The 25,656-nt window shown below is 47.8% G+C and overlaps 8 protein-coding genes and 2 non-coding genes across 10 annotated transcripts; 4 read left to right on the forward strand and 6 right to left on the reverse strand.

Moving 5' to 3' along the window:
• Positions 1-122: 122 nt before the first annotated feature.
• YALI1_C03615g (uncharacterized protein) lies at positions 123-626 on the reverse strand (the record flags this gene model as incomplete). Its single annotated transcript, XM_501367.3, has 1 exon — positions 123-626. One exon carries the CDS (start codon positions 624-626, stop codon positions 123-125), a length of 504 nt encoding a protein of 167 aa, XP_501367.1.
• A 5,866-nt stretch (positions 627-6,492) lies between these two features.
• Positions 6,493-8,163, forward strand: YALI1_C03674g (uncharacterized protein; the record flags this gene model as incomplete). The annotated part of the gene is made up of 1 exon (XM_501368.3): positions 6,493-8,163. The coding sequence occupies one exon, from the start codon at positions 6,493-6,495 to the stop codon at positions 8,161-8,163; it is 1,671 nt and encodes a 556-aa protein (XP_501368.3).
• Positions 8,164-8,305: 142 nt separating this feature from the next.
• On the reverse strand, positions 8,306-8,794 carry YALI1_C03696g (uncharacterized protein; the record flags this gene model as incomplete). The annotated part of the gene is made up of 2 exons (XM_068282187.1): positions 8,306-8,691; positions 8,740-8,794. The coding sequence occupies 2 exons, from the start codon at positions 8,792-8,794 to the stop codon at positions 8,306-8,308; spliced, it is 441 nt and encodes a 146-aa protein (XP_068138288.1).
• Positions 8,795-11,166: 2,372 nt separating this feature from the next.
• On the reverse strand, positions 11,167-12,639 carry YALI1_C03735g (uncharacterized protein; the record flags this gene model as incomplete). The annotated part of the gene is made up of 1 exon (XM_501369.1): positions 11,167-12,639. The coding sequence occupies one exon, from the start codon at positions 12,637-12,639 to the stop codon at positions 11,167-11,169; it is 1,473 nt and encodes a 490-aa protein (XP_501369.1).
• Positions 12,640-14,297: 1,658 nt separating this feature from the next.
• Positions 14,298-14,384, forward strand: YALI1_C03752r. Its single transcript has one exon. It is a non-coding gene; the product is annotated as a tRNA-Gln (tRNA).
• Positions 14,385-14,728: 344 nt separating this feature from the next.
• YALI1_C03774g (uncharacterized protein) lies at positions 14,729-16,510 on the reverse strand (the record flags this gene model as incomplete). Its single annotated transcript, XM_501370.3, has 1 exon — positions 14,729-16,510. The coding sequence occupies one exon, from the start codon at positions 16,508-16,510 to the stop codon at positions 14,729-14,731; it is 1,782 nt and encodes a 593-aa protein (XP_501370.3).
• A 4,727-nt stretch (positions 16,511-21,237) lies between these two features.
• Positions 21,238-21,744, forward strand: YALI1_C03821g (uncharacterized protein; the record flags this gene model as incomplete). The annotated part of the gene is made up of 2 exons (XM_068282188.1): positions 21,238-21,262; positions 21,305-21,744. The coding sequence occupies 2 exons, from the start codon at positions 21,238-21,240 to the stop codon at positions 21,742-21,744; spliced, it is 465 nt and encodes a 154-aa protein (XP_068138289.1).
• Positions 21,745-21,997: 253 nt separating this feature from the next.
• Positions 21,998-22,071, reverse strand: YALI1_C03829r. Its single transcript has one exon. It is a non-coding gene; the product is annotated as a tRNA-Met (tRNA).
• Positions 22,072-22,462: 391 nt separating this feature from the next.
• On the reverse strand, positions 22,463-23,302 carry YALI1_C03842g (uncharacterized protein; the record flags this gene model as incomplete). Its single annotated transcript, XM_501371.3, has 1 exon — positions 22,463-23,302. The coding sequence occupies one exon, from the start codon at positions 23,300-23,302 to the stop codon at positions 22,463-22,465; it is 840 nt and encodes a 279-aa protein (XP_501371.3).
• A 633-nt stretch (positions 23,303-23,935) lies between these two features.
• Positions 23,936-25,564, forward strand: YALI1_C03848g (uncharacterized protein; the record flags this gene model as incomplete). The annotated part of the gene is made up of 1 exon (XM_501372.3): positions 23,936-25,564. One exon carries the CDS (start codon positions 23,936-23,938, stop codon positions 25,562-25,564), a length of 1,629 nt encoding a protein of 542 aa, XP_501372.1.
• Positions 25,565-25,656: the final 92 nt, after the last annotated feature.

Below are 25,656 nucleotides of genomic sequence, written 5' to 3' on the forward strand. Positions count from 1 at the left end.
GGGTATTGTTTTGGTGGTCATGAGCGGTCTAACGAGATCAACGAGTTTAAATCAGCGAGATAGGATGGAATCATAGCACGTGCTGGACAGGCCATTTACTCGTTCATTTCGGACATGGTCGTCTAGACGTTATCCTCATTCCGAGCGAAGTTCACCCGCTCCATCTCCTCCTTCTGACGTCTCAACTCCTCCGTCTGGATATCTCTGACATCGTTTTCGGCCTCCTTTTGCCAGAACTCGTCGAGATCAAAGTTCTCGTCGACGTGACGGGCGATTCCAGAGCCTGAGCTTCGCGGCTGGCTGACGGGCTTCTTGACCAGGGGTCGGAAAGTGACAGGGGCAGAGTCAGCCACATCGTTGAGTCGGTCGTTGACCCGCTTTCGGAAGGTTGTAGACGACTGCGACGAACTGTCACGCGACTGGATCTGGCTGGTGGTCGGGGGCTGGTATGTGTCGTAGCCGTTTTCGGGCTCCTCAAGGATGTCGTCTTCTCGCAGCTTCTTATGCTTGGTCTTTTTAGCCACGGGCTTGTAGCTGCCGAGACCGTTGATTTGCGGCAGAAAAACCACGGCCAAGAGAATGACAACGACGGCACAAACGATGAAGATGGTTTCTGCGGCGGTCATGATGAGTTCAAGAAGGGAACACTGGAAAGGCGGACTTTCTTTGTTTTCGTTGGAAAATGTACAAAGAGGTGAGTTGGTTGATCGAACAGCCGAAAGATGAACAATCTCAGAGTCGTGTTAACGTCGTTTGGTCGGTTTATGTACACAGTTGTTTCAGGGTGTCGAACTCAACTGCACAGTGGATTAATTAGTGAGGATCGTGGTTAGTAAATGGGTAGCTAGCTGTCTTTAATGCTGTTAATGAACTGTCGCTGGGTCTCGAGTGAAAAGCCACTGCAAAATCGTCAACTGCACGGTGTCAGGTATTTGTATGTTTTTTTAATATTTTTTTGGCGTATGTAACTGTATGCGCGCATTGGAAAATGATCCAGGGTTAGGGTAAGCTTTTTAGTCCGGAGATAACATGGCCGGAAAAAGTGTGTCGGAGATAGTCCATAGGCGGACAGGGGAGTCACGTGGCGTCACGAAAAACCTGGCCGCAGGTATATATGTCACGTGACACATGTTGTCTTGTGTTTTTATTGCTTTTTTTCTATTCCCTGCTAGCACTGCGCGTCACGAAAGACTGTATATACTGTTTCTGACATGTGCAGTATGGTGTGTATTTCCGTGATCTATGGAGTTGTGAGTTGGGTGTATGAGTTGGAATTCAGAAGGTGAGCTCATGGTCCAAAGTTCCGGTTTGGAAGACACTATAGAAGGCACGGCTCTGTAGTAAAGATCTTCACAGTAGGGTGGAATTGACATCTGGAGGAGGTGAAGGAGGTCTGTCTACAAGTAGGGAGAGCCTGGACATAGTCACGGAGTAATGGAGCTCGAAGGGAGTGTGACAGGTTTCCATAAATCTTGCCCCTCTCCACCTTCTATTCTCAACTACTGTACATACTGTACTATGAATGAATTATATATAAAAAAAAAGAATTTGGTCTACTTACAGCCTTGTACGGCTGGCTGGCTCGGAGTGTATACTATACAGTCTCCCATTGGAAGTCTGTAGCTATCAAATTGGCATGCTAGAAAGTTTTGCTCAATGAGGCTACATTTGGTGATTCTATGGTGTCTATCATTCACTTGTAGTGTAGCCAATCACTTGTAGGTAGCAGTCCGATCACTTGTAGGTAGCAGTCCAGAGATCACTTGTGGATAGCAGTGTCTCGTATTGTGCAGAAGCAGTCGGATACAGTCGTAGACCCTTCGGGAACACAATTACCGGTACAGTACCAGACTTCCAAGAGTCCGATATCGATTACCGGCCTGGAAGATACAATGCAATTCGTGGTAGCTACTGTATCGTCCCTGAAACTGTACGCAGTCAACCAGACTCCTTATTCTTTGATCAATCAGAGAACTACCCGAGCAAGAGCCCGAGCAAGAATCCGAGCAAGATGATTTCAAGTCTTTGCAATCTCTCATCACTCGTTGATCCCGATAAGACCGACTGTTATCATACATACAAGCACAGCAACCAAGCTTGACTGCCTTGGACGGTATGTACTTGTACTTTTACTCGTAGTTACACTTGTACTTATAGACGGCACCAAGAGAGTGAAGATCGAGACTTGGTTTGGCTTACAGTATGGGTGCGAGTACATACTGTACCAATACTTGTAGTAACAAGAACCGTTCCACTGCGAGTCTACCTGCAGATACAGATGTACAGCACCCACAATCAAACAGCATCCTTGTCAGCTATTGCCACGATTGAAACACCTCAAGCCCAATCTCTCTGCGTAGTTTCCCACGTATGCCAACCGGTTCCTCCTTGGCCTTGGTCCCACGCCTTTGTAACACTTCCTCGTCCACTCCAGCCCCACTACTATCCACCACCAATCTAGCCTCATCCACGGAACCATCTTCCCCAATCGAAGCAGTCGATGTAGCTTCCCTAACGACCCTCAAACACGCCCCCGTGCTCCCAAACACCTCCTCAAACACCCCTTGCATCCGATATTCCCTCCCGATACCATTCTGATACAATTGCGCTCGTATCCCCACCATATCATGTATTCTGGCGGAAGGCTATCGAAGGGAAGCTCGTGATCAAGCTCGCTGAGAGTATCCGCTGAGAGAACAAGCAGAAAAGCAAAAACGAAATGTTTGAGGTAAACCCTGTGATGGTCGCTGTGGCCTTGGAGGTTGCTGTAGCTGGCTGCCAACCACCAGTAGAGAATGTAACCGGGCACAGATGCGAATCAAAAGGGTCTGAATCGGTTTAGGGGGTGGTCAACCCAACCCTTGGCAATCTCATCAATGTTGACCATGCTCAGTTGAAGAGAGGCTCTACTTGTTGTAGTGAGTACAAGCACCAGAACGACTACTTGTAGCTGTACAAGAACTAGTCAAGAGCCAGAACGACTAGCTGTACAATTACAAGTGCAAATTGTTAATACCTATACACCCACCGACAAAAATATCGCCAACAATATCACCCACACCTCTTCAATCCCATCCAATCCAATCTAATCAAATCCAATCATGACCGGAACCGGCCTCTTCCTTGGCCGATGGGGTGCATTATTCCTTTATCGGTGTACACTTATTACACACACGTACACCTCTCTCTTTCTGACGTGCATCCTCTTTTCCGCCTCTTCTCTCTTTTCCGCCTTTTCTCTCTTTTCCGCCTCTTCTTTCTTTTCCGCCTCTTCTTTCTTTCGCCCTCTTTTTTTTTTTTCCCCTCTTTTTTTTTTTCTTCCCTGCCTCTCTTCGGTCCCTCTCTTCGGTCCCTTTTCTTCTTCCTTTCTTCTTCCTTTCTTCCCCCTTCTCACCTGTGCACACCATCGGTAATGGCCGAATCTCAGATTAGCTTTTTTACCCTACCGATGTGCGGATCAGATGTTACCCTACCGAAATAAGCCTTTTTGCTTAATTTTCGCCGTCGGCTATGCGATGACCACAGAGGGTTGTCAAACAGAGTTGCCGACGGTTTGGATGGGTGTTTGTAGGCGGATTTCGGCGGCGGAAAGAGGCTCCAACTGCCTGGATTTCCGGCAGAAACTCCGGGTGCAAATATCCCCACTCCAAGCCCTCTTTCCGCCACTTTGCATCGACCTTCTCGTCGCTTTTTTTGGACCGGAAAATTAGAGTATGCACCTTATTTTTGCAAAGGACTCAAATGCCAGTTGAAACTTTAAATGAAAGTTAGCACTACGAAGAGTTAGGCAATTGTGCACGGCAGCTTTTTTACACAACAAAGGACCCACTGTGGGCGGGAGAAAAAAATACTGTGTTAAGGGGTCACACAAGCCGGGAAAAGGAAAAAGCGGGGCAGAAAACGATACCTGGGGCGAGGCGGGGGTATGCAGATGTCTCGCCGGCAGCTTACAGACCCAGTATTCCTCCCTCAAAAACGCTCGCTTTCTTTGTTCTGCTCCCCTCCCTTTTAAAGGTTACATTGGCATTGGCAGGGGACGATGAGATGACGATGAGATGGGAATTTTAAGCGGAGTAAAATAGAGTTGTGGAAGCGGCTCCCTAAACGGAATGAGTGGAGTGATGACGGGGGAGGATATTTGGAAGAAGCAAGGGTATTTTTGAAAATTGTAATAAATTAGTGCCATTTCGATACCGCAATCCGTTTTGTTCCCTCCTCAGTATCCGTTTCGAAAGAATTATACATTTCAAATCCATTCCCAAAAGTCTAACATCTACTGCAAGCCTGGAACCTAAAATCTGCTCTTTGTGCATAATGTCTCTTTGTCTCTTTAGTCTGCCTCAGGTCGCTTGGTGGAGCCTCATCGAGGCCACAGATACGTGATCGCCAGATGAAAAATTCGCTTTCTGGCAAAGCAGCAAGAACCGGCAATTTTTTTTTTCGGGGGGCTGGCCGGCGGAGAATGGTATTAGTAATCAAACAACGTGTCTGGAGGGGCGTCTGCTCCCGCGCATTATTATTCTGTCGTCCACAGATGACGTATCCCTGTCATGACCCAGCCAAGGTCTGTTGTGCAAGGTAAAGTTTTAGGTTTCCGCGGATGGGATGACGTGGACCCGATATTTGGTCATGTGACGTAAGAATAATAGGTAGTGGTGGAGGGGAGTAGACGAAGAGGGGAGGAGACGACGAGGGGAGTGGACGACGAGGGGAGTAGTGAGGGTGTTTATGGCGACAATTGAAGACGTGTAGCAACAACATCGGGGTGTTCAACGACCTCTAGTCGGTCACCAGACAAGTGTTCTACTTGTGGACTGCATGGAACCATCGTATCGTGTTTGAAATGAGCTTGATCGTCGCAGAGTTGATAGATATCAGGCGAGCATTGCGGATGGCGGGCATGTGGCGCTTTTGTGGGGTGCGGATGGTATAGTACTCGTCCCCTACAAGTCCGGTGCGACATTCGTACGGTATTCCATCGATGGGAATGTTTTCTTTTTTTCTTTTTCTTTTTTTTTTCTTTTTCTTTTATAATAACATGGTACGAGAAGCTCATGGGACGTTTCCCTACAAGCAAGTACAAGTAGTAGGAGTACCTGTAAAGATCGATGGGCCTGATGTTGCCAAAAGGAGACCATTGTACTGACATTGGGCATATGTACCATGGGGGAAGTTCGGGGCCGTCTTTTTCGTTCACCATTATCGATTGTCATTTTGTTTTATCATTCCACCATCCACTTTTCGCTTTTCCTCCGGACTGGAGTGTGGTGGTGGAATGGAGTTGCTTTGTGTGGAAGTTAGAGCGCATTAGCGTTCAACAGCTGCGTTGGGGCCTACTGTAGCACCTTTTTTGGCACTAGCTCCACACGCATTGCACATGTCCCAAATCCAAAAAGCAAAAGGCTAAGTGAGAGCCAAAGAAAAGCCAAACTCGAAGCCAGTCAAATACATTTTTGGCCAAATTGCAATTTCCGTCACCACCACACACACGTCAACACTTACCTTTACCGACCGGCAACGACGAGCTGGCTTGAGGGGGAACCGGGCAACCACACGACGACCCGCACGCAACGACATCTCCACACACACGCCCACACCAACATATCCCCAGCCTTCCCTGACATTTGATCACAGCGACAACCAAAGCCGACACAAGCGACAACCGACAACCGACACACAAGCTGAACAAATCACACACCCGACACTGAAAGCGACACAGACAGACTCAGGCTGCAACCAACGACTCGAGACGGACAATATAAGGTGAGTAATCCGGAGGCAGATGGAGGACAAGGGTCCATTGATGCTATGGTGGCGTGTGCACCTAAAGACTATGGTGATGGGATGTGGTAAGAGTCACCATTGTCGGCGGGAGGTGGCTTCGATGGCAAGACAGAGAGAGGTATTTGGGGTCGTCGTGTGATGCTGGTCCTGGTACTGGTCCTGGATGTTGGTGACATATTGTGGTGGGGGGACGAGGCGGGCCTGTGATGGGGTTATTTACACACAGGATCAGGAGACTGATGGCGCACAGGCTGGCTGTTATTGTCAGCACGAATGCGACGAAAACAATCATGTCACATGCATCCCCACATGCCGTCGTCATTGTTGTGATTGAGGGTCTCAAAAAACAGGGCTCCCGCACACAGTGACATGGCAACCATCATCGACACCCAACACCACATCCATCCACACTAAACACTACTACACAAACGTCGTCATCACTAGTACACGTTTTTTGAACTGCATTCCGCCCACGCGGCACGAGGCACGCCTACCGCATTCTGAGACATCTCATCGACACAAGGCTTTACACTGCAGCACGTGCGGCTGATGGGCACGGGTCTCATGCAGTGATACTTGCAAACAATACTCGTCACACATGGTGATGCAGTCACTCCGTGGACTGATCATATCCGACTCGTCTCCACGCACCCATCTCCTCGCAGCGCTGTCGCCCTGGTCAGATCAACCCCGCTCCTACTAACACAGATGCAACACATGCACATGATGCCCGTCATGCCTCACGACGACGAAGACATGGACAAGCGAAAAACGCCCTCGTCCTGGGACCCCCACGATGACCTGCTTTTGCGTCATCTCAAGGAGACGCTCAAGCTCGGCTGGAAAGAAATCGCGTCCCACTTCCCCAACCGAACCCCCAACGCGTGCCAATTCCGATGGCGACGACTCATCAGCGGCACCCTGCGAACTCCACAGCCGCTCCTTACCCTGATCCCCCTGGACCAGCAGCAGCAGCAGGGCCAACCCCAGGGTCAACCTGGACAGATGCAGCAGGCTCAGCAGATGCAACCCCAGATGCAGCAGCGACCTCCTGGATCATTACAGCAGGGCCCCCCTCACGGCCAGATGCCTCCCCAGGGCCACCCCCAGCACCCCCAACAGCAACAGGCTGCGCCTCATCAGCATGCTCCCCAGCAGCACGCTGCTCCTCCTCCACACCATCTGCCTCCGCAGCAGTACCCCTATCCCTACGGATACCCTATGGGCTATGGTCCTCAGGGCGGTCTCCAGGGAGTGCCTCGGCCTCCCCAGCAGCAGCCCCCTCAGACACAGCCTCACCCCCAAGCCCAGCAGCATGTCACATCACAGCCTCAGCAGGCTCCTCTACCACAACAGTCTGCTCCTCAGCTCCACATGCCTCCTCACATGCAGCAGCAACAGCAGCAGCCTCCTGCGCCCACTTACAGACCCACATTGAGCCCTGAAGTGCCTCAGATGCAGCAACCTACTGTATCTACTCCTCAGGAAGTCGTTGCTCCTCCGGCGCCTACCTCTGCCGGCTCTGCTTCTGCTCCCATGTTACAACTGCCTCCGCTCCGATCAGTAGCGTCTCCCCCCACATCGCCTTTACAGCCCCTGTCCAACCTGCCACCAAAGCATGCACCCTGGTCCAAGGAGGAGGATGATCTTCTGGTGTCTCGAAAGGATCTCGACGTGGTGGAACTGTCTGTGCTGCTTCCCAACCGGCTGAGTCAACAGATCCGATCGCGGTTGTCCTACCTCAACAGCGACCCCACGCTGTGCTCTCCCCCTTTAGGCACCGTCACACTTCCTCCGATCATACCCGCTACAGACGTTGCTGGCGTCAAGGTGCAGGAGGTTCCTGTTTCCGTGTCCGACACGTACTTCCCCAGCAGCTTCATGCGAAGCAAGGGTAGCATGAGTGCCGGTAGCAGTGGTATGGGTGGCATTGGTGGAGTCGCAGCTCTGTCAGCAGCGGCAAGTCTCGCAGCAGTAGCACACAGTGAGGGGAGCCCAACGGCAGGGCATCGACCTGCCCCCTCCTCTGTTCCTGCATTCAGCCCGCCCTCCAAGCGGACCAAACTCGACATTCCTCCCTCCACACAGCCCAAGCTCCAGGCCAAGTTGATAACCGAGTTGGAAAAGAGCAAGTCGCCGCAGACCCTGGGTTCGCTCTCGAATCTGTCATCGCCGCTGTCTTCCACGTCGTCTCCTGGTACGGGCATGATTTCGCCGGCCATAAACCTGCCTACTCCTATCACCAGTGGCAGCAACAAGCCCGGCGCAAGTACGTTGCCCAACAAGCGGCTTTTGGGTCTGGGAACTCCGCATTACTTCCCCAGTCCCCGAACGAGCACGCCCAAGGCGACTAGTGGGAACTGCTACTTTGACAAGTAAAAGGTAATGAGCCAACACAAATGGAGAAGGATGATTGCAGAGGAAGAGACGGTCAGAGACCACGGGTGGTTGATCCATTCGAAAAATAACGATATATATAATGAGAAAAGAAGTAGTAATGATATTTATAAGTTAATTGGGGTCAAGTAGGGGAGATATGTGGTACGAGTGATGATAGATAAGACGATACAAAGCAAAGCAATTGTTTATCACGAAACAATTCGTTTGTCACGCAATTCGGTTGTCTCGGCTTCTTGTCTTGTCTGATTGACTCAGTAATGCCATTGTTACTGCCATTGTTACTGCTGTGTAATTCCTTCAGCTTGTTCCATTGACTCAGTGATGGATGGATCGTTTGTGCCCAGGGCTGCATCCACAGCACACTAACGCAGTGGAACCAGTCCGGCGATAATATTTGTAGGCGTCCGATATTATTCTGAGTTGGCGAGGAGATAGCAATTGGTACAGTACGGTACGGTGTAGTACGGTAATTGTAGAGCAAACGCTTCTTTTGTGCAGGTGAAGGAGCTAGAAGGAGTTTCTTTCAGCCGCTTGTGGGGTTTGTGTGGTATGTACGTGTTGGTATGTTCGAGTCGTACACGACATTGTGTACTGGTAGGGGTACTGGCATCACTGGGCTACGGTGCAAGTGGGCGGTGCTCGAGCTTACAGTAGTTGTAGATGGAACGCCCTTCCGGTGCAAGTGTTTGCACTACTCGTACCGTAGCTACCAGTAGTGGCTGTTGAACTAGTGTCGCTTCCGAAACCGCCTGATTCACATGTCTGGCCAAGAGTTCGGCAGCAGTTTAGCTGGACTTTGGGCTGGTGAAACTGACGTCGGGGTTGGTGGGCGGTGATGTCATGTCTAGAATGGGGCCATGTAGCGGTCTCGCGGCACTTGTTGCACCTACCTCGTGTTGGCGGCCGTGGTGTAGCCCCCATCTGGGTCTCGCACGCCCCTCATAAAAGCCATCTATCGCGTGGTGCGTAAGCTACCATCTCATCGACCCCTGCACAAGAATTGCAGAATGCGACCGGATCTAAAACAGACCCAAGAGCAGCCTAACCGGGGTCTAATCCGTGTCTAAAGATGGACTAAACCGGATGTTGGTGCCAACGTGGGTCTAAAACACACAAGCCCCGACTTAGTGTCATTCCACATGCGGTTCGAAACAAGTGACAACAACACCGCCAGCAACAAGAAGCACAACAAGCACACTGCAGTAGAAGACTTGCATGCACCCTTTCTTTCGCCTCCAGACTGGTGCCCAGATAATATCCGGCCCTGTTAGCCGCCGATGTAACGTCGGGTGCCACTATAGTGCGGTTTGACAATCGGCAAAAGAGAAGCTTTGGATGCACAGGTGCTACAGATGTGCAGATGGTTGGTGCACGTCCGCCCATCGAGACAAGCACTATACACAATCTATAGTCTGGAAAAGAGAAGAGTATATATACGAGATGCGGTGGGTGGAGTGAGTTCACACGAGTGCAAGATACGTGATACCTGTATCAATATAGTACATACCGTACGAGTCCATACAAATGAGCGAATGTACAAATATATCTCGTATTCGTATGGGAACATGTGCAGGCGTACATACCGGAGCAATTGTCTGTATGGAATCATGGCCCGGGTCTCGGACTGCCAATCTATCAACAGCTACTTACCAGTAGCTATCGTAACTCCAGTAAATTTGAGGACGCCTCCTGCTGACACTCTATCAAAGTTGGCGTCTGAGACTCACATTAACAGACTATTAGACATACGCTTGTTATATATCCAGTAGGGTGTGCCTCAACTTACCTCGGGGCCATCCTGGGAACGTCACATCCGGTACCGATGTTACTCATGCTGAGTCTGACAGTTGGTGTTCGGCAGTGTGTAATCATTACTGTTCTGAAGCGAGTAGGGGACGTTGGGGATCCGTAGTCTGACGTCCTAGGACCCTCTACTGGGCTTTTTAGTGAGTCTCTCCAACCAGTATTGCATAAGTAAATGTAAAGAAAATTTGAATATCTACTTAGATGACTACTTTAGATACGGAAGGGACATTGCGACAATGGCCAGGGGAAACAGAACACATTAAAACAAGTACATCGATGATATAAACATTCAGAGAATCTCGTAACCATCTCAATATCTTCAAACCCCAATCGGGCTACCAATTGGTAGGTTCGTTACAAGTACTGTACATACTGTACGGTAAGTACACTTGTACTTGTACTTTCAAATAAACACATTCAGAAAAGTTTGTAGAATGTATACTGCCATACAACTCGAACCACTTTGGAAATCTGAGTAGAGTGATGTTCTTTTTGTCGCCGCTTATCATACTAATTTCGCCAAAAAAGACCCTGTGGTTCGTCTATGAACCTCTTGATATCTGCTGACTTGTGTGGTCGGCCAGACACATCCATACTCATGATATACCCCAGAGCCATTACTCACCGCAACACTGCCTCAATGAAGTGCAGGGACATACACCAATTCATAACGCCCCCAATTGAGCAAACACCTCTTCCTTTATCCCTCCATCACATAATACATACATTCATAGATTACATAGCGCCCATTTTTGGGTGGGCGTAAAAATACATTTCGTCATACAGAACATGGAGTATCTGATCTGTCCGTACGACAACGACGTCTGCAGCTGAGCAATGGAGATCCAACAAAGTCATGTGCAGCCGCTTTATCCTGCAACTGCCTAGAGAGACTCCACCTTCTTCCATCCCACATCACAACGCTCCTAAATACATCCAAAAGTACCTCAACCTTCGTGGGCCACAACTAGTGGCATTCACAGTCGCAAAACATCCAGCTCCAACATCGCCCTTGTGTTGCAAACGTTCAATCGTCAGATCATGGATGAAACCCGCGAAAAAGAAAACGTTTCAACTGATCAGAGTCTCAGAATCCCGCTGAAGGTCTCAGAAGATCATTGGAGATGCACCAGAGACGCACGTTAGCACTCTTCATCGCACTTCCTCACCAGCCCTTCACTCCAACTTGTTCCACGCGGTCAACAGCTTCAGAGATCGCTCCTTGAAGCCGTACTCCTCATCCTTAGGCACTGAGTCCAGCTTCACAATGCCCTTGAGCACCTTGTTGATCTTGGTCTGTCGGATGATCGACGTCTCCAGCCCCTCAAATTCTTCCAACCGTGTCAAGTACTGAGACAGTCCGGGAAGCTCAGAATCGTCAGGAACACTGCCAGAGAGCAGACCCCGCTGCAGCTTGTGCCGAATCACGAGCACCTTGCCCTCCTTGTCGGACCGCTTAGGTGCAGGAGAAGACTTGGGCTTGGAAGATAGAGCAGGAGACGCAGACGCAGACTTGGAATCCGATTTGGCTCCTCCCCTGGCCCCAGCACCTCCTTTACCTTCTGCTGCCTCTTTGGCATCGTCCTTAGCGTGGTCCTTGGAAGCATGCTGGCCGCTCTTCTTCTTAGCCTCCTTGATGGCCTCCTTAACAGCCGAGGTCTTGCTTTTGGAGGCCGGTGTAGAAGCCTTGGCTGCTGTCTTTCGCTTCTTTGCTGGTGGCTTTTCCTCCAGTTCCTCCTCTTCCTCCTCTTCCTCTTCCTCTACGTCGCCATACACCTGCTCGACAAATTCGTCAAGAGTAGGAGGTTCAGAAGCCACCTTGTAGGCGGCATGGAGAGATTTGTCCTTTCGTCCCCGAGAGGCAGACTTGAGGAAGTTGGCGGCCTCCTCCACACCCAATGGCTTGAGGTCGTTTCGGTAGGCCCAGGTATGAGTGGTATCGATGAAAAAACGCACGGGCCACATTTGTCGGTTCTTTCGAGGCTTAGCATTGAGCACCGACGAAGGTAGCACGTCTTCAGGCACAACCATACCAGGCCAAGCAGGGAAACCCTTGACCTTTGCGAGCACAATTGTTCCGGGAGGGAAGGCAGAAGAATCACCGACGTCCATCGAGTCTGTGGTGGTGTCGGCCATGGTCACGTCAGCAACACTCTGGTCACGCGATTCGGCCTCCTCTTCGGCATCCTCTTCCACATCCTCGCCGTCAGCATCCTCTTCCACATCACCACTTTCCTCCTCGGCCACAACCTTATCGCCGGCAGCCTCAGTCTCCTTGTCGACCTTCTCCTCCATTTCCTTTTCCTTCTTCTCCATTTCCTTCACGACATCCTCCTTGTTGTCGTCGGCGTCCTTGTCGTCCTTTTCCTCATCCTTCACATCAATACCATTGGAATCACCGTTGGGTTCGTGACCGTTTGCTTGGACCTCTTCCTTAGCTTCTGTGGTCTCTGTGGTCGTGTCGTCGGCCTTTCCATCAGCCTTTGCGTCGCTGTTTGTGTCGTTCAAATCAGCTGCCACCTTTTCTTTTCTCGACTCACTCGAGCTGTCCCCTTTCGAGTCTACGTTTGTGTTGTTGGAGCTGGAAGGAGTGGTGTCTGTGTCGTTGGTCTGTGGAGCCACAGCATCAACCTTGTCCTTGTCTGCCATGTCGTCGGTAGATCACGTGGTGTAAAAACGGGAGAGGGTGATCCACAAACTAGAGCGATTGGTACGTTGTGTGTTGGGGGGTGGTAAAAGGTTGAGAAACCGTGTGGTGATGTCCAGAAGAGGGTGTTTAGTGAGCAACACCAACCTTAATTCGGATATTGTGGTTAGGGTTTCTTTGGCGTCGGCAATGGACCCTTTCCCCGCGAATATAAGAAAAACGAGAGGCTATTTGGAGTCTACTTGAAGATGTGAGGAAGTGTGTGAGGACTAATGAGAGACAACGAGCATTGGTGATGTTGAATTCGTGAAATCTGGAGTCAGCAGAATCGGAACATATGATGAGTTACTCTATGGAATTACCGGACGTTTCTGGTACTGTACGTACATGCTGTACTTCGATCTGATCAAAGGCATCAGGAAGTGGAAAATGAGGCTTGATAGTAGCAGGGAAGGGGTTGAAGTTGGTCGTGTCGCGAGAAGGAGAGTATACTCAATTGGTTTCGTACCGTAGTCTAGTATTTGATGGAATCTGAGTCGTTTTGAATGGGTTTTAATACCTTTTCGGAATCCGTCTATTTACTTCCCCTTCTACACGGTCTACTGCTGTAGGTCTAGGTAGATGGGCATATTACGCAGAGTAAACATGGAATGATACATGTTAGACTACAATTACTGGTTATTGTTTTTCTTGATTGAGTCTATCTGTAGAAGACAACTCGTGTTGATATCATCAATGCGCTCTCCATGCGTTGCTCTTCAAGAGTGCAACACATACATATCGGAGGTTCCTTGTAGGCAATGTAGGAATACAAAAGTTGAAATCGTCTTCAAATGTGACTTCCACTGTTTCGGAACGTCAGTCGATTCAATCTTGTACTCGTGACAGGTACTAAGTGTTCAGATCTTGCTGTTTGCACGGGACAAGAAGCAACATAGATGGGCTGGGTCCGACAGCATCATAATGGACGCCCAAGAGAAGCAGAGACTTCAAGTTTGTTGCAAAAATGGCTCTCTAAAAACAATATTCGAATCCACTCTCAAATTTCTAGCATATACCAGGTATGATTGTCGTACTGTACCTATGAGATATCGACAAAACAGCTGATACTCGGGGGAGATGCCACAAGATAGGGTGTAATCAAAGAGCTACCTTTTTATACTAGTTAGCTGAGTATTGAGTCTCCACACATGTGATTTTTAAACCAATCGTCTTCTCGACAACTACACCCCTACCTACCGTACTTTCTTCCCCCTTCGTGAACTATCTGCGATAGGGGAAATAACACGCGAAGAATAGGAAGAGATAATAAAAAGGTGCCATAAGTTTTAAAATATCCTACTGTAGAATACATTCTGAAATTTCCCTTTTCGTATAATCCCTTTTCTACAACTTTTACTCCTAAACAACTCCCCAGCCATTAGTTCTTCCTCTTCAGCGCCATGGAAAAAACAGATTCATAAGATGGAGTTATGTCAAACTTCGTCTCTGGATAACTGATTGCCTTAAGAGTGAATTAGAGTACTTTTCCATTCCACGAAGGATCATTTTTCGGTTGTTTTCTTTTTATTCTAGGGGTGTTTTTATTCTAAAGATTCAGGGTGAGTTTAAACATTTTACAGAATATATTGTTTCAACACTGTTGTTTAATATCTGTCAAGGTTGTATAGTGTAGCGGTTATCACCTTGGATTCTGAAGCATTTACTTCGATTTCCAGTAACCCCGGTTCGATTCCGGGTACGACCTTTTTTCTTCTCACGAAAAATTAGTTTTGAGAATGCACCAGTACAAGTCATATGGATCTACAAGTAGTTTTATGGCAACTGTTTCCATAGGTTTTTTGTCGATAATTTTGCGAGTCTAATATTGTTCTTCATATGTGCAGCTGGTTCTGTATATACAACAAAGACCATTGGAAGATGCCGATATGCAGTCGAAGCAACCAAGAGGACCCAATCCAACTTTTTGGATCGTCAAAAGCTCAAGTCGGGTGACATGCTCAACTCGCTATTTGTACTTGTACACGTGATCCTACATTGGTTAACCACCAATCATATACATTCTAATTACATCCGTGATCGTGCTCGCTTCTACTCCATATCTTCGTCTTCGCTCTCCTCCTCTTTGTCGGCCTCACTTTCGTCCTCCTCATCACTCTCGTCCTCCTCACTGCTATCTACAGCTCCAGATCCATGACTCTGCTGCTCCTTCTGCTCCTCAATCATCTGAGTGTACAGCTCCTCGGCTTCTTCCGGGGCAGCCAGTTCGTAGAAAAGCATGAAGATGGAACCATCAGACAGCACGTATGAGAGCTCGGTCTGGTAAACAGTCTCGTCAGAAATACGCCACCACTTGTCTCGAGACAGTCTATACGCAATGTAGTGTCCGTAGTCATGTGATCCGTAGTGCGACACGACGGACTTGAGCCGGTACATCTTTTTGGTCTGCGACTTGTCGTCCATCCACTCGTCCAGACACAGCAGAGACGGGAACCGCACATTAGCCGAGTTCTTGAAACTCATACCAGTGTTCATGTCAAACTGCGACCGGTTGATGGTCACACACAAAATCTGAGGGGCTACCCCAATGAGAGTCTGCTTGGACTTTTGAACAAACACCTTGGCAAAGCCGCCGGTGTTCTTTTTGAAGATATCGTTGTACTCCTCCTCGTTAATGGTGTCACGTGACAGAGCAGTGTCGACCTTATCGAGTCTGGTCTGAAACAGTTGCACCAGAGGTGATGCTGTGTCTGCAACCTTGCTGATTTGGTCCTCCACCTGTCTCTTATATTCCTGCAACGAGCATCGTTCACAGCTCACACCATCAATAATCTCCCGCTCAGCAAACATGTCAATGCATTCCTTGAGAGTGTGAGTGGATCGGGAGAACCGAGAGGTCTGGTTGGGGAGAGACAGACCCAGAGCTCCCATGATGTTGTATCGAATGCCGTCACCGAGGTCTCCACATGTGAGACACTTGATGGTGGTTGCTTGGACTCCGTCGAACGGAATGAGCATTTTCTTCTTCCATTTGTCGAGCGCGGAAGTGTCTTCAGAGATAGTCTTCTCCTCAACCTTGTCTGCTCCTCCAGCCTTGGCCTTGACCTCGTTTTCCAGCCTGTCGATAAGCTGCTGGAAAAACTCGCCAGCGTCCTCCTGTTCATATCCGTCCCATCGCTGGCCGCTCTTGCCCATGGCTCGTGTGATGGGCAGACCCGAGTAGGTGTGCGATCTGTTGGAGAGGGTGTTGAGCTGAGCAAACATTCGTTTGAGCTCGTAGGAAAAGGCTCCGAGTCCGGTGGATGAGTGGAATGACTCGAGCGACGACGGACAGATAGGATTCTGAACCGTAGTCGACGTTTCAGTTACCTCGGTCACTTCCTCGGGATCAGCCTTCTCAGGTTGGGCGGGGAAACCGGGAATCAAAGAAGATAGCTCCAGAGCCGAGGGTTGTTTGAGCTCCTCCTCCTGTTCCTCCTCCTCAGCCACAGCATTCACCTCTACCAGATCGTCTTCAGCTTCAGGGACTGCAGAAGCTCCTTCAGGCACAGTAGGCTGGGTCCGGTCAGGGACCTGGTCAATCTCCGTCTCAGCCTCAGAAACAGGACCCTCAGGCCCGTTCTCGGCGCCCTCGTCGCTGTCATCCTCGTTCTCACTCTCTTCATACCGCTTGCGGGTAGTAGTATCGAGTTCCACGCCTTCGTACTGAGTTCCTCCCAAAAACTCGTCCAGCCGATCAAGAGAAGCCATGGACTGGAGCACGGAGTTCATGAAACAAAAGGCCGAGTCATTCTCCAGCCCACCCACGGTCACCTGACCGTTCTTGCCTCCTCCCATTCCACGGTAGTATCCTCTCATTCCCTGTGTCAACATTTGAAAAACCCCGCTGTGTTTATTAGCAAAAAAGACAAGTGCCGACACCACTACCGCAAAAACAAAGGTGAATGCCACGAGATGCGGAATTTTGTAAGAGTATAGGGTAGCTAGCTGCTGTTAGATCGAAACGTGGCGAAAACCCTTCGATCAAAGAATCCGTATCGACGTAGAATACGGTTTCGAACCCTCAAAAAGACAAGTGTGTGTTTTCACTTTACTCCAAAAAAATTAGCCAATTTTTCGACTCGCATAATTTAAAGTTACGGTGAGAGATGAGGAGGGGTGGCGATAGAAACTGGAATGAGTGGTAATCTGATATATAGAGACTCTGGAATGGGTAATTGGGTGTCGTGGAATAGAGAAATCCACTCTGTTTTCTTCTGCGGTTTCTGTGGGTCGAGTTATGAGCTGTCCATACAGACGCAGCAAGTCCCAGATCGATCCACAACTGGGTGTTTACACACATGAGTCTTTTATCGACTTGGGGTTTCAATTAAGACGAAAGAGTCCTAGAACGTGGCCAGTTGAAGGATCCTGGGGATTTGGATCCCGTTATTTTCGCCAACTATTTTGGCACATGAATAACTGGTCCCGAATGCAGACAACTGCCGAACTACACTCCCAAGTAGGTACCGCGCAACTACTTGCAGTGTACAGTATGTACTTGGAGTGTACAGTATGTACCTACTTGTACTGGTCAAGTAGATGCTCTTGGCCCGAGGCTCGAAGGTCACGATATGGTAAAGATCTGGCCAGATAATTCATTTAAAATGAGTGCAACTGGTAATGCGGTATATAATTCCAGCCCTGGATCGTTTAGAGTAATGATGGCGAGTTTCGGCAGGCTTTCCTTGCCCCGAAGTCTCAATTAACACCAAGTAAAGGCCAGACAGTCTGGATGTAGAATAGTATAGTTGCTATAAGTGACCCGTTGGCAATGTGTATCACATCAATCAACGCAATCAATACAAGTCTGTCGCATTTCTCGTTTCTACATCATTTCTCGTATCGTATGGGGACTCTCAGCACGCTCCGAAAGCCCGAAGCAGAGTTTACTTTGGATTTTTTACTATACGATATACAGTATTATAGTTGAGCCAAGAACGGCTACTAATACAGCAACGACAGTCCGGAGAAGAATATCGTGCCTTCAACGGGATTGGGATAGATAGTTGAAGTCCAGGTACAAAGACAGTCTGAAGGAAACTAGAAATACTCCGTCACTGCGAATGTTACGGACAGACAATGATGACACAGGAATGAGAGTCCATCTACCAAACCCAAGACTGAGCCTATACTGTAGAATATTTACAAAAGTTGTATGCTTTTCAAGCCCAGGTTCTTCTGATTTCAATAAAAGCACCAGTTCCAAGTATTTAAATAAATAACTGCCGCCAGCTGCGTCATCACATGTCCTGTCCTCAAATGAGTTGATCACTTTCCACATTTGGGTCCATGTGATTCGGCCAAGATGGGCAGATATTGTAATGAAGACCGAGTGTACTTACGTGCTGTATGTACTATTCCTGTATTGTACGATACTGACGTCAGATCATCTCTCCAGCGAGTTAAGGCACCTTATCAATGCATTCTCCACTCCCCTCTGTGACGTCTCAAAATAACGTGCAACCACATTACTCGCTCGCTTGAAATGACTCTGCTCAGTCCCGTGTAATTGCCCCCATATTCCGCTCTAGGAGTGCGTTTCGCATCTCTGGCTGCTGACACATGTTGGGCAGGGTATCTCCATGAGAGCTAGCTGACTCCATAGTATGTACGGGATTCAGAAGTTCCGTACGACGATAATAATAATGACTCTGCGACAAAACATTACTCCCCGGACGCCTGTCCCGTCTGCTTCCTGAGGAAGGATTAGTGGATGGAAAGAGGTCTAGACAGGCCCCAGATATCTGGTGTAAGTATGTACTACTTATTAATCCCAAGCTTATCGGTTGTATCTGATTAATGGGGCGTTTGTGGAAATCCACGTTACTAGATGCCCCGAATATGCCCCATTATTGACACTCGTATAGCTGCAAGTCTAAACAATTAACGAGCCGCACGGTTGCGGTGGACGTAGATTGCCGAATAATGCCCCGATCGGGAAAATGAGTATTTTAATGGATTTATAAAAGCTGTATTGGTAGCTTTAGCGCTTTTTTTGAAATCAAAATGACCCACTTTTTGCGATATAGAAGCCCCTAATGTCTCATATACGTATTACCCCACAATCATGCAGGTACAACGAAGACATAATACTGACAACGATGGCGTGTCTGAGTAATCATCTGATATCGACGTGTGTGAGCAATAAAAAAAAGAGGTGGCATTTAAAGATGGAGCATTTTCCACCCCTCTCAGACTCTACTTACTCTTGAGACATACGACGACACAAGGTCCTACGACACCAACCACAACGACGCCAACGACGCCAACCACACCAATTACACCATTGTAGACCAACCACATGTCTCAACACAAATCAGCAACGTGCCCCAAGTGTGGAGTGCGAATGGAGTGGCCCGATTACCAGGTCCACAAGACCAAGTGTCAAAAGTGATGATCGGGGTAGACGCGGGAAGATACACTGAATGGATGAATGATTGCGTATGATCGAGAGGTAGCTGATTTGTAGTGTGCAGTTGAGCCCCAAAGTTGTACAAGTTGGTTCAGTATGTAAGTACGATACGTGGGCTCGTACGTAGATGCTTCGTTTGCTACACCACCGTGATCGAGGAGCCTCAATGGGGTTGCCGAGTACCAGCTCTACTAGATTGTGATCATCAATTCAGAAAGTATGGGATTAGCAAGTGTGGGGCTTCTACCGCAGTCACCATCCTTAGTTCCAAACTTGATCTTTTTAACCATCGCTTTCTTCTGCGATACAGCATACGGACGAGTACATACTGTATCAAACAGCTTCGACTCGTCTGGATGAGCCCAAACTCTCTTAGACCGCTAAACACGGCAGGGTGCTATGGAAATATCGTACCAATATACCACATACCGTCGTTACTCCTACCGTATCGTGTTACTCATGCTCACACTGTACCTCATGGCATTTTCAGTAACTCCGCTGAGTCCTTGTCCAGCTCCCACCTCAAAGTTCAAACATACGGGGATAATGCTAGATTGCGGCCCAATACGAGCGCCACCTCTTGATCCAAGCGGAACTCCAGTCCAACACCGAAGGCTCCATCCGAACAGAGGGTATCGTATCGTATTGTACCGGTACGTTGTACTTATCCCGTACATTTTTCACCTCCCTCTCTCCACGTGCATTGGGGCAAAAAACCAGGTGCACCAAAGTCAAAACCAAAGACAAACAGGAGAAAAAGGGTTGCTTTCAATCTGAGATGGGTGTTTGAGACACAAAAACTTGCCAGAACAGGACGATACTGGTTTCATTGTATTCCTTAGACTGCGCTGATTTCAGCCATATGCTGATCTTGTATGTATCTCCAGAAGCTCGGGTTAATCATGCACCTTATTTCAACCTCCGTATTGGGGCTGAATAATGTGAAGGGAGCATACAGTAAAAAGAGGAGCTTGAAGAGGAGCTTGAACACTTACAAGACACCGTAGAATCGCCCAAAATACATCAATTTTAATTTTCGAAACTTAGTAGTGATAAGAAACTCGCCCTGATATCGTGGTTATATTTACTTTTCACATATCTACCGCTTTGTCGGCTCCCTCTCCAGACTCTCGTCCTACAAAACTCCCTCTAAATTACTTGCACCTCTTGCTCCGATACTTTTACTTGGCGCACCAAAGCCTATAAAATAAAACTACAAACGAGGTACTGTATGTGGAGCGTGGAGCACAGCCTTAAGAGAGAAATACATATAAAGAGGGCCATCAGCCCCCTTTCCTTTCAGCCAGAGACGGAAAAAAGTAAGTACTGTAGCTCACACGAGCCCCGCTACCCACACAAAGATGAAGTGCATGGATTGATTTATTTTTGTGTACAAAGGACTGATTTTCTGATTATCTTGCTTAACTGATTTAGATCGCAGTACAAGAAATATCTTATGACCCAACTAACATAGCTTATGATATTGCTAGAACATAATATATGGTGCGGATAACTGAGGCGAAGCTGTATGTACTGGTAGAGTAGGTACAGTACCATACAGTCAATAACATGACATCTATGATGCTTTACTTTATTGTTTTATTCTGTAAAAGCAGATCAAGACTCGTAAGAATAACAGTCCGTTATATAAGATCTTGATATAGTAATTGTATAACTGATTGTTATTCTTAAGATCCTGAAGAGCCGATGCTGTACTCGTACTTGGACATCTCTTCACACTAGAAATGCAATCAAGCTCCACAACTGACAGTGCTATCGTCGTCTTCAAAAACTCAACATTTTGCTCTATAGATACCGTCCTCATCGTAGCTTGTACCATGTTAGAGATGATCTGAAGCTCAGCCAAGTTGAATCTGGCAGAAGCCTACAGTGGAAAATTGGAACAGAATATAAAGATTTCGAATGTTCCGATTGATATAAAAAGTTCTATTAATATCAATCTATGGCACAAAGTATTGCTTGTACCTGCCACATCTTCATTTACTTATACTGTACACTGCTAAGCCCCTAACGAGGTCGAAGTCCAAGTCCAGGTCCAAGTGACAGACAGGTACTGTAGTTCCAATCTAATATTATTCATGAGTGACTCTATATTCCAGACCACGACGAGGAGGGCATTATCGTGATGATCTTGTGCCACCAGATCCAGAGTATCTAAGGTGTACTCGTACTATGAGAGACATGACGACAAGTAAGTACGAGTACTGTACCACACAGACATCGACTCAACTGGATTACTGATACGCCAATCCACCAACTGGTTATAATGGTCAACCATATGGCATCCATGATAATCTTCCATCTGCTTGTGACCTCTTCATCATCTATCTTCCACGGCGGTCATGTGCTTTGGCAGTCGAGATCAGGCAACTCTCACTTAAGCCTTGAACTCATCGGAAGCCTTCTTGAACTCGCTGAGAAAGTCCGTCTTGTTGGGTCCACTGCCGTCGGACCACGCCTGGGCCTGGGGCTTGTACAGCACAGATCCTTCCTTGTCGCCGGCGGTGTTTTGCTTGGCCTTATTGGAGGCCTGGGAGTATCGCAGATTGAGGAAATCCAGAGCCTCCTTGGAGTTGAACGAGTTGACCGGTGTGTGCGACTGCGACTGCGACTGCGACATTGTCGTTGTTGATACTTGTACTCTTAGTAGGTTGATGACACTTATCCTAATGCAGAACGTTCAGATTTCGTGATGGTGATATTCAGAGTTTCGTGGCGGAGCTAAAATAAGTAGATAATTTCGGGAGTAGTGAGACATCAGCAAAATGGGCTAGCTGAGGGCTAAAAATGATTCTGGGGTGGTTGGACAAATACCAATGACATGCCAGTAGTTTGGAAGGGACTAAAAAAAGAATAAATCAAACGGTACGAGAAAAAAAGAGAAATGCCCGGTACCAGGGTCGAACTGGTGATCTTCAGATTATGAGACTAACGCTCTAACCAACTGAGCCAACCAGGCAATTTTCTGAAAAAAGGTAAATTTTGGTTTAGGAGATCCAGATTTCGTCACTTGATCGGCGCCGATTTTTGACAAAATAGATCTAATTTAAGCAGAAGTTAGTAATTTAACACACTAAATAATACCCTCTGATCCATGAATAGAAGGATTTTAGCCAAATTGACAAATCTTTGTGTGTTCTGGTTACTTTCATTTTTCAAGAGCACAACAAAAACTAGCCAACTTGAATAAAGAGACCGATCATTGTTGTCACCAGGTTCAAGTCCCATTAAAGACCGTAATACCCTTTATATGTGATAATGGGGCATTTTACGCTCTTCTCTATGTTATACACGAGGTTATACTTCTTGTTACGAACAATAAATACAATAAATACTATACAAGACCAAGGTCAACTAACACCCTGATAAAATTCTTTGACCCTTCTTTCTCTAGCCTCATACCTCTGTTTGAACCTTTCCAAATCACCACGCCCAGCGCGGATCCCCTTCTCTTTATTCTTCTCTTCAATAAAGGCCTGGGTAACAGCTCTTGCCTCCTTCAACTCCTTCTGCTGACGCTCACGCACCTCAGCATCTTGACTGAATTGCATGAATCCAACGCCTCGATTTCTAATCTCTTTTGTAGAGTCGTAGTGAGAATTAGAGACCTCATTCTCCTGTGGAACAAAGTCGTTCCGAGTAAAACTATCAGTCTGAACAATATCTCCGTAAATGACATTCGCTGGTTTCTCAACCATATCACGGGATGTCACCACTGTATTGTGTGACCCATATCCATCACGTGCCACCGCTTTCCTTGCCTCAAACAGGTATCGTTTGCTTTTCGGCACCATTCTGGTTCTTCCAAACTCGTCCACAATCTCGATCTCCGAGGAGTCAGCGGAAGAATCAGATTCGTATTCTGGATCGTCAGAGTCACATGATACAAGATCTCTGTCTTCTTCTTCCATGCGTCGCTCCATGACCCCACCTGCAAGTTCTTCGATCTCTCCGTGGTGGAACTGTCGATAGAGCTCTGCCTTCCGTTGCATGTTCTCATAACCTGTTTTTTGGGATGACGATTTGCTCACACGATAATTGTCGTCCCGTGATATTCTTTCCTCGACGCCTCGATTCCGCGCCACTCGGTGGGTTGTTTGTTTCTCAGTCTTCTTCTCCCGTCCATGGATCTTTTCATGTTCGAATTTCGCCTTGGCCTTTGCCAGCTCGGCAGCCAGAATGGACGACATGTTGTAGATTGAGGGTGGATGGGAACCTGTAGCGGACTGGGACTGGGTAATGAGTTACCTGTGTTGAAGATGTGATGAAGAGATCAGGTTATGGTGGAGTGCATTACACATGTACAGTTGAATAAAGCTAAATAACATCTAAGTAATAAGGACCCAACTCCAAGTAAACTGAAGTAATGAGCTTGCACCTGATGCGGCCTTCCAGCTACGTACTGGTTCAACGCCACAAACCCGCAGCTCTAGCATCAGTGGCTTCTCGAGTCAACTGCAATGGGAATCTACTGAATTAATTCAAGTAAACATTGACCTATGAGTTCCTAGAGCAAACATTGGGTCTAAAGCAGAGCCGTGCTGCGGAGAAATGCGGTAGTCTAGACATGAAGCAATGAACGTGTGGGGAAATATCAATCTGAAATTGTAGTCCAGTGGCTCAGAAATTTTTCAAACTGTAGAATTAGTTACCAACTAGCTGCTCCAGCTTTCCAGAATTGCAAACCTCTGCATTCTTCTGGAAGTCCAGACACCAAACCCCTCCTGTGCTAGATCTGCTCGATTACCATCCACTATAAATCCCACCACTGGATATATAATGAACTGGCCGTCCACTCTGTCTAAACACCTGCCTCTCATAGCATGAAAAAAGACGTTGAGGACTCCGCCCTAGAACTACCTACAGAAGAGTTCATCTCAACAGACAAATACGGGATATCAACCGATAAGAACACCCCAGACGTCTCTTCGGAAGAACATATCACCGAATCCAAAGATGTGCAATCGCAAGAAGTGATTGAGAAGGGGGTTATGGAAACCTCCATCGTCGAAAGAGCAAATCGCACAGCCGAGGAACTATTTCCAAACATCAACAAGAAGAAACTGCTATTGAAATTGGACCTCAACATCATCCCCATCCTGGCTATCCTCTACCTGCTCTCTTTCCTGGACAGAGGTAATGTTGGAAATGCCAACATTGAAGGTCTCTCTGTTGACCTCAACCTCAAAGGAAACGAGTACAATATGTGTCTAACAGTCTTCTTTTTCACCTATTCTGCTTTTGAAGTGCCCTCAAACATGATTCTCAAAAAACTACGCCCATCCATCTGGCTACCGGCTATCATGGTCTGCTGGGGGGTTGTCATGACCCTCATGGGTTTAGTCAAGAATTACCACGGACTTTTGGTGTGTCGAATCTTCCTGGGGTTCACGGAAGCCGGACTATATCCCGGAGTAACGTATTACTTGACACTCTGGTACTGTCGGTCTGAAATCCAGTTCAGACAAGCCATGTTCTTCTCGGCGGCTTCGGTCGCAGGTGCCTTCTCAGGACTGCTAGCTTTTGCAATTGGTAAAATGAGAGGAGTGGCAGGCCTCTACGGCTGGCAGTGGATCTTCATTCTGGAGGGAATCGCCACCGTTGTCGTTGCCCTTGTGGCATTCTTCTTCGTCCACGACTTTCCAGAAACTGCGAGGTTCCTGACAGAAGAGGAAAGAGAGTATGTCATGTGGAGACTCAAGTACGACGGAAATGAAGCCAATTCAGGCGAACTAGTCGAGCAAAACGACGCCAGAGATTGGAAATACGTAAGAGCAGCCTTCACAGATATCCAGGTCTACGTCCACATCTTACTCTACTTTGGAATTGTGGTACCCCTCTACGGCATCTCCCTATTCTTGCCGAGTATCATCAACGGCTTGGGGTTCACATCTGCTATTGCCCAACTGCTAACTATTCCAATATACGCGGTGGCAGCTATAGCATCCGTAACTCAGGCTTGGTTCTCAGATAGATACGGTAAACGATCTCCGTTCGTTGTGGTCAACTTGCTGCTCATGTTACTCGGCTATCTTCTGGCTTACAACCTATCCCATTCAAGCCCTCCAGGTGTCTACGTAGGATGTTACCTCATTGCCCTGGGCCTCTATCCTGCCTTTCCAGCCATCGTCTCTTGGATGGCCAATAATGTGGCAGGCACCTATAAGAGAGCAGTTGCCATGGCATTGCAGATCGGTATAGGTAACCTGGCGGGAGCCATAGCTTCCAACATTTACAGATCCAAAGATAAGCCCGAATACAGACTGGGTCACGGCATGGAAATCATGTTTGTGTGTATTGGCTTAGCAGCCTTGGGAGTCCTCAATTACGGCTACCACTCTGCCAACAAGAAGAAGGCAGAGAAGTTGGCAGCGGGTGTATACGACAACATTAGTGGCAAGGAGCTCTCTGAGATGGGCGATAGGAGTCCTTACTTCAAGTATAGGCATTAGCTTGTAGATGTAGTCAATGGCATTGTGAAATCATGAATTCAATCGTTATATAACAAACATCATGTACATACTCAATCGTCCAGTACGTTTGA

This window comes from Yarrowia lipolytica, chromosome 1C, assembly GCF_001761485.1.
Source record: "Yarrowia lipolytica chromosome 1C, complete sequence".
Lineage (NCBI taxonomy): Eukaryota > Fungi > Ascomycota > Dipodascomycetes > Dipodascales > Yarrowia > Yarrowia lipolytica.